The sequence below is a fragment of the Branchiostoma floridae genome, chromosome 15, assembly GCF_000003815.2.
Source record: "Branchiostoma floridae strain S238N-H82 chromosome 15, Bfl_VNyyK, whole genome shotgun sequence".
NCBI classification, from domain to species: domain Eukaryota; kingdom Metazoa; phylum Chordata; class Leptocardii; order Amphioxiformes; family Branchiostomatidae; genus Branchiostoma; species Branchiostoma floridae.
Window position 1 is genome coordinate 8,408,620 of NC_049993.1, and position 13,272 is coordinate 8,421,891.

The 13,272-nt window shown below is 39.4% G+C and overlaps 1 protein-coding gene across 1 annotated transcript; it reads left to right on the forward strand.

The window, feature by feature from the left end:
* Nucleotides 1-1,974: 1,974 nt before the first annotated feature.
* Nucleotides 1,975-8,390, forward strand: LOC118431416 (fibroblast growth factor receptor 2-like). Its single transcript, XM_035842636.1, has 15 exons — nt 1,975-2,155; nt 2,335-2,374; nt 2,497-2,593; nt 2,802-2,940; nt 3,060-3,153; nt 3,340-3,461; nt 3,698-3,869; nt 5,628-5,738; nt 6,049-6,242; nt 6,333-6,455; nt 6,644-6,714; nt 6,966-7,006; nt 7,120-7,216; nt 7,593-7,692; nt 7,859-8,390. The coding sequence occupies exons 2-15, from the start codon at nt 2,356-2,358 to the stop codon at nt 7,880-7,882; spliced, it is 1,404 nt and encodes a 467-aa protein (XP_035698529.1). The 5' UTR covers nt 1,975-2,155; nt 2,335-2,355; the 3' UTR covers nt 7,883-8,390.
* Nucleotides 8,391-13,272: the final 4,882 nt, after the last annotated feature.

A 13,272-nucleotide genomic window follows, 5' to 3' on the forward strand; every position in this document is an offset into this window, starting at 1 on the left:
ATATATCATAGCGGGACACACAATACGTAACTTGAAGACTCAGCGCACAGACTTCTCGCCAGGATTTTCAAAGCGTCGGACAGGTTCCGGGTGCCGCGAATGTCCCTGGCGGGGTCCAGGTGCAGGCCACTGTGGGGGGGACCCAGGTGGGCGAAGCCCCCCCCCGGAAGCTCTTGCATTTTAGACTATTGAGAAGGCTTCTTTTATCAGTTTTTTTAGGGCCATATCTACGATAATCGTAGCAGTCACTTACTTCTCTTCAGCAGTTTGACTTTAAAATATTTCGGGTCAAAGCTTCAAAGACAACTAAAACCTCATAAACAACAAACTTTACTTAGCTCAACAGTATACAAAAATATTGTACGGGTTGCCATCCTTAGTTGAAGCGCTTATTTATAGCGCTAGTATCTTCGCTGCGCCGTTAGCCGCCGTGCGACTTTTGTTGACGGTCTGATATCCCTACGTCGCCGCCTCGCTGATATTCCCACGGACATGTTTCAAGAAAAATACCCAGCAAAAAACGCTGTTCTGCGTCAAATTCTATTCTATAAAACATGTGGGACTCAGTGTTACAGTCTAAATATTTTGTAGAAGCACCGCTGTAGGAAAGAAGGTCCAAGCAATGTAAAACATCACGTAGCATGAAGTTCGCTGTCAACTGGCACACAACACATGACTGTTTGAAACTCTAAGTCTGATCAACAGCCGTGTTTGACTGATAGCCGGCGGTCCTTTGATGAAGTCGGCGAAAGGTGCGTTAGTTAGAAAATCTGCGTTTAGTTTTGATACGTAATTATAAGTTAGACAGTGGCGAGAATGATTATTTTCTCATCAATATTTCTCTTCAGAATTATTTGAACTTAATTGTACATCTAAACAATTGGCTTACCTGTGCAATGTTTATATGATTAATGATCAGTGTACTGAAATCATGTGTAACGTATGGCTCCTAGTCAATAGATCAGCATTTTCTCTATAGTGACCACCTGTCTATAGTGGCCACATTTCCTAGTGCTGTTGTTGTTTGACATAAACTTTGAACATTTAAATTGTAAGTAACTTTAAACTGCCAGAGTTTCAGCCCAATAAAACACTCTCAGCGCCAGGGTATGAACAGACTGACCAGACAGACGAAAATAAATCCTCGAACAAGGTTCAATCGTATCTTCCGGGTCTGGCAGGAAGTTGTTAAACTAAAATAAGAATAGGCTCGATGGCTGATTGCATACAAAGTAAAACAGTTTAACAGTTTTACAGCTTGAAGAAAACAAACGCTCCTACAGTACCTGCACCTGCTTGATAATTATTAAATCGTATGCCCTACTTGAATAAAAAAAGTTCACTGCAATAATAAATGTACCCACATCACAAGGAGCTTATACTTTTTTAAACTTACACCTAGTTATCGTACTGAAAATTGTTAATGACATTACATGAAGTCATTCAACAATTTTCAGTCATGATGAAAATTTTCTGAATGGAAGGTGTGATTATTGTCATTTTCTGAAAAATAGAAGCAAGCTCTGTTTTTACCTGGAATCAATTCACAATACCAGTCCACTTTGGGGGATAATGTACTGTTAAAAGGATGTTCCATTTTTGCGCAGGGGTGATTTGGAACAGTCCAATGTTGCGTGGGAAGGGGTATGGCTGAAATATGCTGTATTTGCTCTTAAGCAAATGTCGGCCTTTCTAGTTATATCTAAATTACTACCAGGATGTTTAACCTTCATCGACGTAAATACATTATCTTTTAGAATACACCATCCTTGTTCATGTTGTCAGTTTGCCTCAAATGTACACTGACCACGGTTATCAGAACAGTAACGGAGGAATTATAAGACTTATCATATCTTTCACAATATAGCAATGTGCTTTGGTACGGTAGTTGTAACATTGACTTACCAACACTGCTTATAACGTTACATGTAAATTCAAATACATTTGCAGGTTCGGCTACAAAGAAGAAAGAGTGACAATAGGGACCGGTGAACCATGTACGGAACCATGTTGCCGGTTGGGTTCTGAAGAAGGTGCACCAGAACCAGGCAACAAGCCTCTGACACCAGGGTCCACATACACTGCAACTGTCCGTGTGTATGTACTCGTAGGCATCAGTGGGCAAGAGGACGTGCTTGAGAAAGCAGTTTCACGGGTAGAACCATTGTGTTATGTTGCTGTTAATGGTGTTTATGTTACAACAATTTCATTATCGCTATTGGTGCCTAGCTGCCAAATGATTTACCTACATGTACCATTACGTCAAGTGTAACTTTATTTTTAATTACCATGAAACCAGTTTCCTAACATACATTTGAACTTCTTTTCTGACAGGCACAGGCGTCAAGTTTGTTCATGGAACCCATAATTACAGGTACATTTTGTATCTTTTTTTCCAAAACATGCATATATTCTGCATACATATAGTCTCGTCTATTCCTGTTGGATGACCCTTGTGAACGTTCGTCACAATACTTTGTCTTGTTTATTCTGCAGTCCTAGAAGAAGCTTTGCCTTGGGTTACAATCATTGTCGCGGTGGTTGCTGTAGTTGTCGTCAGTTTTGCAGCTGGAGCCGGTTTTGTATTCTACAGGTATGGAATTATCGCATTGAACAATAGATGGGCTTGACTTATCATAGGTCACCCAACTACCTATATAGAAAAAGCTTGTTATTTGTTTCTTTTCATTAGAATAATACTACAGTTGGACCGCATTTTTTCGCTTATAGATTTTCTCATCAAAATTGTATAAATTGATGCTGATGCTCCCGCCGAATTTCGAAAATTGTCTTCCTTCCAGACGAAAATATATGGACATCAAAAAGAAGACATCAACAGGAAGGACCGACGTCCCTCTGAGTGATATAACATGTAAGGAGGACTCGGAAGTTGAGGGTGTTGACAACGAAGCACTGTCTATAAGCGAAGCCGACTCAAAGGTATTCCATGTTTTAACTTGAAACTTACGTAAGTTTAGATAACGTTATTGCTTTGGCTCACGTTATTACATTTTGTCTGTTTCTATGTTTGATTCAACATGTTTTTCAATCTTCTTCAGTGCTATCGCAGACTTTCGGAAATCATAACTGTGGATGATGTGATAAAATTTCTGAAAGAGAACAAGTTTGCAGAGTACGCCAAAGCGTTTAAAGGTGTGTTGCTTTCTTTGATAGCTTTTAGTTATACATTTTCAGTATCAATGAATTATTTGTAAGAGTATTCTTGCTAATGGATGGTGATGCTAATATGTATGGTGGCGTTGATGAAGCATACCTTGCATAAGGCTTAAGTGGGGCCAGCGGAAACAAAGTAATTTTTTGAACATTTGCAATCATTAGATCATGAAGTGGATGGAGAGGCACTGCAGTACCTCGATGATGCTATGTTGAAGGACCTCTTTCCAAAGACTGGACCAAGAGCGAGGTTTAAAGGCATCCTGGCGAAATTCAAACAAGAAAAAGTAGGCTCTTTTCATTTAGCTTGTACAGAAGGTTGGATGGATGAAATCTATTAGTTCTGTATGTATGATTACTTCACACATAACGTATGGCATAGGAATATTTGTTGACATAAGTAGATTGGTACAATGCATGGGAGTTCGAATGTATAGAAGGGTAGATCTACTTCACTTTACTTTACTTGAATGTATCGACGAGTAAATAACACTGAATTAACACTCCGAGTTTCTGCATAAAGCCTTCCAAACTACTAGTATCTCCTCAAGTCACAACTCTGAATTTCTGGGAGATTCCGAGGGCAGGATTGAAGCTTGGCAGACGTCTCGGCAGCGGCCAGTTCGGAGAGGTGCGACTTGGGGAACTCCGCAATCGAGGGCTGACATCCACTGTAGCTGTCAAAACCTTGAAAGGTCAGATCACATCATCAACCCTCTAAACAGATTAATGGTTTACCTTTCAGTCACATGTCGTAGGTAGTATGAAAGTTTATTAACTTCCAACTTCATGCCATGTCGTTCAAATACGTTGTGTACCTCGAATGTGTCGTTTCTACCAAAAAGGTACAATTGCATCAGTATAAACGTACTAACTTAAACAAAGACAGAAACACCCTTGATATTTTTAGTATCGACAATAATTCGATCAAACTACGCCTTTGATAATATGTTTTCCCACGCATGAAGACGAACTACAAGGTATTGAATCATGATACTTTTGCTCAAATAATGTTTACACCTCATATCTGAACACAACTATTGGAAGAAGGACTATACATATAACATCATGACATCATAAGACCCATTTTCACCTTTGCCAGAATGGCTAAGGTTATGTTTTGGGCGTGTCTGTGTGTGTGTCTGTCAACAGCATAACTCAAGAAGTCTTGGATGGATCCTGATGATATTTGGTAGGTGGGTAGGGGTCGGGAAAACGAAGGTCAAGTTTGATAATGGGCTTCTAGCGGCTTGCTAAGGTACTGCAGCGGAAACTCAATTTTTTATATCTCGTGTTCTGGACATGCTGTGGCCATGATTTTTGAGTGGTAGATAGCCCTCGAGGCAGAGAGTAAGTGCTGTGAGTTAAGGCCCCCTAGCGGCTTTTTTGGAACTGCAGACACCGGTTTCCTTTCAAACTTTGGACAAGAATAAATCTACAACGTGTTGACGGATCATCATGATTTTTAGTATGAAGATAGAATGAGTGATGACTTAAGTAATGGAATACCAAATATGCAAATCAACAGCTAATTTGCATAATTAATGAGGAAAGTTTATTAATCCATTGCATTCCGTTATAGGACTTTGAAACTTGTCACATATGTAGCTGGGAAGGAGGGAAATGTCAATAGATATCAATTATGCAAATGGTGACCTCATTTGCATAATTAATGAGAAAATATGAAGATGTTGACGGATCATCATGCTTTTTGGTATGTAGGTGTACCTACATAATGAAATACCAATTATGCAAATCAACAGCTAATTTGCATAATTTATGAGGGTATTTTATAAATCCACTACATTCCATGATAGGACTTCAAAACTTGTCACATATGTAGCTGAGAAAGAGAGAAATGTCAATACATATTTATCATGCAAATGACGACCTCATTTGCATAATTAATGAGAAAATATGAACGTGTCGACGGATCGTCATGACTTTTGGCATGTAAATAGCCTAAGTGAAGACTTATATAATGTGATATTTATTATGCAAATTAACAGCTAATTTGTATAATTGATTAGGAAAAGTTTAGAAATCCACTGCATTCCTTTATAGCACTTTCAAAGTTGTCACATATGTAACTGAGAAAGAGGGAAGGGAGTAAGACGTGTATTTAAAGACTTTGAAAGAGAATAAGTCAAGAATACTTGATACAATTTGATATCAATTAATCGTCACTTGGGATCTAATTTGCATAAACAATGCCAAAACCAACTCCAAGCATATAATTAGAAAATATATGAAATGAGTAACGCATATGTCTACAGATATCATTCTACGTAACAAACCTGGTTTATTTGGCAAAGGTATGTGTTCGTGGAACTCTAGTTGCAAATACCTTTGAAACGAAAATCACGATTCAACACGAAATGTGCGTCCTCTTATTATTAGTCACCCGTCCTTGATATCCCTAATGAAGATTATAAGTCACATTTTCTTTGAAGACTCTGCATCAGACAGTGACAAGAAAGACCTGCTGGGAGAGCTGGAGATCCTGGTGACGGTGGGTCGTCATGACAACATCATCTCCCTGGTTGGAGCTTGCACCAGAGATGGTAAGCCGGTGTTGTATATTAATAGCGTCGCAGCACGTATAAATCATCACACGGCAAATAAAAATATATGACATATATACAATTTTGTTATTGACCATAATACGGGCAGTAGCTTTCGTGTATACGAATCAATTATATTACTTGACTAATACAGACAAGAAACAATGAAATATATTTTGTAAGAAGCAATATGATCATATGGAATATTGTACAATATCAATATGATACTATATCAAAAGTAGTATGACATTAGTTCAATGTTACAAAACTATACAACGTATAACCTATAAATACCATTCAAACACTTCAGGCCCGTTGATGATCGTGGTTGAGTACGCCCCTAACGGCTGTCTGAAGGACTGGCTGAAGACCAACTCTGTCGAAACCAACGCAGAATCTGCCTACCAGAACCAGCCTGTATACGCGTCTCAGCTCCCAATGGAACAGCTCATACAGTTTGGTGTTGATGTGGCCAATGGAATGAGCCATCTAGCAGCCTTGCAGGTCTGTTCTATTTCGTCCGGAATTTTGCTACTCTTAGAACAACACTCGTGTAATCAAACGCCTCTGGTACTAATAATTTTATCCCTACAGTGTGTCCATCGTGATCTGGCTGCCAGAAACATCCTTCTTGGAGGAAATCTTGTCGCCAAGGTATCTGACTTTGGTTTGTCACGTGACATCTATGAGGACAGTGAGTACGTCAAGAGCACACAGGTACACAACTCATCTTACATTAGAATTTGAAACGTAAAAATATACACTTGTATCACGCAAAAACTGTACCTATTCCAGGCAAAATTCTCTGTAATGAGTAACGAAGTGAAGTTTTGCAAATCTTTATTCAATATAGTTTCATCTTCTTATTCAGTGATCAAAGTTGGTGAATAATTCTATGATTGCAGAGCAAGCTACCGTTGCGGTGGATGGCCTATGAGTCACTGTTCTACAACGTTTACACAACTCAGAGTGACATGTAAGTGAAATTTTGGATCCCCTGTCGAAACAGGTGACATATCAGTCACCACGCCAGTCTCAAAACGAAGTTATTGAACAACAGGTGTCTGAACTTTCTATGCCAAAATCTTCGTAAACTAGTCAAGATGTGGTCTTTATTATCTGTGTATTGTCATCAGCTGAGGTAATTCTCTTTGCAACACTTTTTGTACTTTTGCTACCATATTAAGACAAAGAACAATCTTAGATTATATTGCGATTGTATTACAGATGGTCCTTTGGAGTCCTTCTTTGGGAGATCATGGCAATGGGTAGGTCTATGTTTACTTCCCACCAACTTTCAACTGACATATTGTACTGACACAACTGACACATCATATACACTCCACACTACAAATTCTGTTTTTTACGTCTTACTCTCTAGGCACCCTTCCGTATGAGGGGATGAAGGGAAAGAGGATGATGGACATGATCAAAGATGGCGGCCGACTCCAGAAGCCAAGCAGTTGCCCAGAAGAAATGTATGTGTAGAAAATAATTCCGAAGTATTTTTTTTCATCTTCGTTATTTTCAAAAGCAGGCGTCGTGAAATTTGAAATTGAATTATTATTTGGGGTGAATTTTCAAGACAGAAAACTGCAATTGTCATTGTAGTGGGAAGCTCAACCAAGTTAGACCATTACTTCAAATGACTCTCACACATGTGGCTATGATACACTAAGAGGGGGTTTGCAGCAAAGCTGAATACCTGACTTTGTTCTAGACTGAAATGTTGATTTAAATTTGATAAGTAAGTGGTCAAGTGGTTAGGACACCACGATATATATACTGTAGACAAAGTTACCAATGCAAGTGTAAGATGAAAACCACATAACACGTTCCCATACTCCTTTTCAGCTACACACTGATGACCCGTTGCTGGGAGACCCTTCCTGAGGACAGGCCGACTTTTCCTGAACTGAAATCAAGCCTCATCAGGATTATGCAGGGTTTCAAGGTATGGCCATCGTGTCATTGCTTTTGGATAGTTTGTATTCCTTTCAGGGATGCTAACAGCTGAATTCGTCAAATGGTGACTTTCTTAAGAACATGTTTATAAGAATAGGAATGTAATTTATCAGCATACGAGATGGATAGATATGAACCATTGATTTCTTTTTCAGACATATGCTTCACTTCTGAAGTAGCTGAACACAGAAAAACTTCAACAGGAATGAAACGTAGCAGGGCGATGTATGACATAGATGCATTTTAAAGGAGAAATATTCTAATGTCAATGAACTTAGTGAAGATACAATGTACTTGACTAAACTCTTTTTCAGTCATAAACTCTTAATAGTCTGTCAAAAGCTTATATCTCATAATACATATGTCACAGATAGATACATTGTGCAAGACATAAAAAATAGTTCAAGAAGAATGGACTTTTCCTTACGATATGCTGTAGTGCTATGGTGTTTATAGAAGTACACATCCTTTATATACATCACATCTATTAGCTTTACAGATATACTACAGATGATGTATGTTTTGCCACAACCAATGCAAACGTCCAAATCAAAGGACACAATAAAATACAATAATTGTTTCTCTTTTTTGTAAAAAGAATATCAACAATGAATGGTTAAGGAGGGTTTTGAAAATTCCGCACGGCTACACCAAGTATATACATTTCATTGATATCAACGGTTAAAAGGAGAGAAGGTGAGGCAACAAGAGCATTTCTGATGTGCTGTTGGGTGACATTTTCATGGTTTGACGTAGCATAAATTTTGTAGGTGACACCTGCACATTTTACTTTGACACGTTGAACAAATAAATGGGAATAGCTGATATAATACCTTTGTAGTTTGTTGTTGGCTTTGTTGTAAAACTTGATATTAATTGGTTTCAAAGCTTAATATCAATTCAGATTTTACCATGGTCAATATTGACCGAAGGAGGCCATATAGTGCGCGTATGTGTGTGCATGTATATATGTATGTGTGTGTGTGAGTGTGAGTGTGTGTGTGTGTGTATGTGTATATGTGGAATATTCAAGCACACATGGAGTATTACTGCCATGCATGTATACACCGACACGAACAATTATAACGCATCTTCTGCAAAGCGTTTTGCAGCTTTTATCAGGAAATGAGGCTATAAACTACCTTCACTGCAAATAATCATGATACATGTGTTCCTAAATTGCCACTGCGTATTAATGTGAGATGTGGTGGCGCTATTTTAGGTCAAATTAGTTTCCTTGGCTTCGTATGATAGAATGGATGCACGCATACTCTGAAGAATTTCCATAGCATGCACTGTTTACAGTGTTAGGATGATTGACATCATATGAGGTAACCGATTAGAACAGTTTGCCCGTACTTGATTTCAAGTGCACGGACAGAATACCACAAAAGAAATGATGTCTCGGTTCTCGGATTCTTTAACCTCCTTTATCTGCGTTGAAATCTTACGTACCATACAGGGCTTTTGTCGGTAAACATTATATGCTCGTGTTTTTCTTTCATTTATTCTTGGTATGTTATTCTTTGTTTAGAATGTATATGCAGTGCATGTGTATGTCGAACTTTGTTGCTCCTGAGGTAGCATTAGTCTATACCACAGAAGCCATGTTTTCCGTTCCTTTTATTGTTCGCTCGCTCCGTTTATTGCTTTAGAGTGTATGCTCAGTGTATGGTGTTTGTTTATGTCACGAGGTTGTTTGTGTTAATGTTTGACGAAGTTCACGTCATTACTGTTTGCTCTGGTCGATGCGCACGCGCACAACAAGGGCGACAGGAGGAAGTTAGTCGACGTTAGCGGAACAGGACGACAAAATTTCCTGCATGTTTTCAGGCGTATTACTGCGTCTTGAATGTAACGTGCGCTCCTGAAATCACCATGGGTCCCTGTGGGGTAAATGGAATCAAATCTCGCCGATTCCTAAGAGGACCAGTGTTCATGTTGTTGATCTGTTCTGCTTTTACAGAGATTTCAGCAGGTTAGTGGTGACCATATTTTGAACAGATTTACACGCACTTATTTCTTTTACCATTTAAGCCAGAGATAGATTGTGGACGTGCTTCACACGTTGTATATAAGCAAGGTTTTACACTATCTCTACACTATCCATTCTTTCTTTCGTGCTTGATTTACATCCTGTATTTGCGTGACGTGAGTTTGTAGTTCCATTCTGATTCAGATTAAAGAAGACGAATAAAACAATGATATCTTTAACTTCGTATGAATTGCAAGGGTTTGATATGAATCATTACAAAGAATCATAAAATATAATTATCAAGACAGCAAGTCTAATTTCACAAGAAAACCTTCATTAAGTAAACTGAAATCACTTGTTAGAAAGTCCTTACCATGGCAACATAAAAGACATAAGAACTTGACTCGTTTAAAAGTATTCCCAACTACAATAAAAGAAAAGACCCCAAGCACGGTGGTCAAATTCGGGCTCAAAACCTCCCATGTCTAGCCGAATTCGAACCTTCTTCCATGATGTTCTATCTGCCGTAATTCGAACCAAACCAGTGTTCTATTTAGGTCATCTGCGGTCATTGCAGGTAAAACAGTGTTTTCTGGCCCTTTTTGCCCCAACTACCTTGAATCAGGCAAAAAATATGGTTTTTCACCAATATAAACAATTTTCTGGATAGTACATCTACGCTGTCACTTTTTTGGGGTTCTATAATATGTAAGGAAACTACTGGCGTTTTTATTAGCGACCTTGTGTATTATAAGTGTTGTTCACACCGGTATCAATTACACCCTCTCGCTATCCGTGCGACATGACATGCGTGCAAACATCGTTTAAGATCTCGACCAAGAAAAGTCTATATCAACTCATTGACGGCTCAAAATGACCGCAACGGTTTTCCCTAGATTTCTGTTTTGGGGATTTTTAAAAAATGCCTCGGATTTTGAATTATCGGTAATTAAGTGCGAAAAATGCCATTTTTACGCATATTTTCGACTGTAACTTTGCTTAAAATTAAAAATAAAAAAATCCCCAAAACAGAAAGTTTTATCTTCCTCATAGATGACGAAAAATATAAAAATTGAGAACTTTCGATGACACATGCGGCCCATCTTATCAAGAGTTTGGACAAATTAAAGGCCTTCCTGAAAACAGAAAATAAACGTCTTTGTAAGCAAAATCTAAACAAAACAGGTATTTATATTCAAATGACAAGATTCAAAGTATGTAAAATTGCTAATTTGATCTTGTTTCAAAATCATTTTCACTGTCATAACACTTTATTTATCTTCAAATATTTTGCGGTTAGCCAATAGTAGGCCTCCTGTAACACGATACTCTGTCGAACGCGCATAGAAACGGGAAAGAATACCCTAGCAACCGACCGCCGTGAAGTCTGGAGTTTTAGCGCACGCCGTTCAGAAATCGTACAAAGTTAACGTTAAAAAGACCCCGCTCCGACCTGCCTAGGCTTGAACCATCATGTTAGATATTCAAGATTCATTGTCCATGATGGGACCATTCTCTTCTGCTTTCAGTCAATCATGACTCACAGCCCAATAACAACTTTATCAAAAAGAACCACGTGACTTCATTCTCACCTATTATCAGACAAATAATCGTAAAATGCCCTTTTTGAAGATCATCATTACAATCGTTCACACAGTCATAAATAGTTCGCTACTGACCTGATGGCCTGTATATTCAAATGTATACCTAACCTGTAGTGATGATCGTTTGGACAGATATAATGTACAAATATCGGTAATTGTGTAGTTTGCGGTTCCGAGCGTTGTATTTTGAGGCCGATAGCCCGGTTGCGCGTCGGTCGACGTTTTAGGTATCCGATGTCACGGTCACCTCTCGCTCGTTATTTTACGTTGCAACGTCGCTGTTTGAAAACCGACATCGCTTTTTTGAAACCCGACGTCGAAACCCGACGTCGAAGCTCTTTCGAAATCCGACGTCGGTTTTGAAAATACACGTCGCTTTCGAAAACTGACGTCGGTTCTCAAAAACCACATCGCTTTGAACACCGACGTCGGTTTTGAAAAACCACATCGCTTTGAAAACCGACGTCGATTCTAAAAAACAACATCTCTTTGAAAACCGACGTCGGTTTTGAAAAACTACATCGAGGATTAACTCCAGGGGGAGGGGCCTTTTACACCTTTCATTCACACCAACCAAACACAGATGTGTATTTGTTATCAAACCCACCATGGATCGACTAGTTAGGCATATTGCCTGCCCTTACGCCCCCAACAGAGATTCGGCTCCGAGCAGTTGGGAAAAATTTGAGACTTTATCATATGCCTCTTTCTTGTCCCGCCCTTGTTGGGGAGGGCGGACGAAAGACGCGGCACATAACAATGCCGCAATTTTGCTCCCAAACCTCTGCAAGGAGCTTCCGACTGGTTTTGACGTCGGGCCTTCTTTTTTGTTTAAACTTCCTCTTTAAACACTTGGTTTGGCGACATAGCAAAATAAAATAAAAAACAACGTTAAAACCAGTCTTTTTGCGTGGGGAGTACATATCACCGTGAACTAAGCTATATTTACCTTACACTCCTACAGGGCAAAAATTCTACATAGATGTGTATTACACTATGTGTATTATACTGTATCTCTCCAAGCAGAGGTTGCGCTTCGGCTGTTTTTCATGTGTTTTAGGCCTTTTTGTGGGGCTTTCAATTTTGTACAGGAGCCTTCATGTTCGCCGGCCAAACAGACGTGAAGAAAACAATACACAATAGAAAGCCCAGCAAAGAGACCCAACCGAACACGTCAAAAACTGCCGAAAACACCATTGCTTGGAGAGTACACTAACATGTCTAGACCTGTCAGTTGGCGGTGGTTGGAAGAACATTACTTACCTATAATGTCTCTTATCACGCCAAGGAAATATTGCTTTCACCAAGGAGGTTATATAACCTCGAGCTCCTTGCTTTCACTAATCTAAGAGAATCGTTGCTGACTCACTTTGTATCAACTTATCTGGCGGAATCAGGTTGCTGTACATGTGCGAGCTTTGTGTGTGTGGTGCCTGTTGATGCGTTCATACTCTTCACACACACAATGAAAACACCAACACATGTGTTAGGATGGGGGCGAGTGCGTGCACACCACAGGAATACTTTTATTTGCCAAAGGTACAATCGTAACGAAAGCGGAAGGTCAAAGATCAAATTGAACACCGAAACATCAATATCCAAAAGGGATCGTCAAACCAATTCCAAAGACATACGATTTTTCGTGATCACGTAAACCAAATTGTTAAACATTAGCATACATAGCTGCTTATGTTGTTTGCCAGCCACGAAAGCACGAAGGCCGAAAAAGGGACGTTCGCCGACCTGATTTCGAATCCCCCCCCCCATTCCCATCTATTACAAAACAGCAGACGACCTGCTTTTAATAACGCCAAATTCCAATCAGCAGACGACCTGCTTTGGAAAACGCCCCCTTGCCTATCAGCAGATGACCTGCTTTCTATAACGCCCCCTTGCCCATAAGCAGACGACCTGCTTTCGATAACGCCCCTCTTGCCCATCAGCAGACGACCTGCTTGGAAAACGCCCCCTTGCCCATCAGCACACGACC

What these genes read in the sequence shown, in the direction of transcription:
- LOC118431416 (XM_035842636.1), top strand. An exon ending in CGAAATTCAAACAAGAAAAA is followed by an intron (nt 3,462 to 3,697) that starts GTAGGCTCTTTT and finishes TTCTGCATAAAG; the next exon opens with CCTTCCAAACTACTAGTATC. An exon ending in AGTACGTCAAGAGCACACAG is followed by an intron (nt 6,456 to 6,643) that starts GTACACAACTCA and finishes CTATGATTGCAG; the next exon opens with AGCAAGCTACCGTTGCGGTG.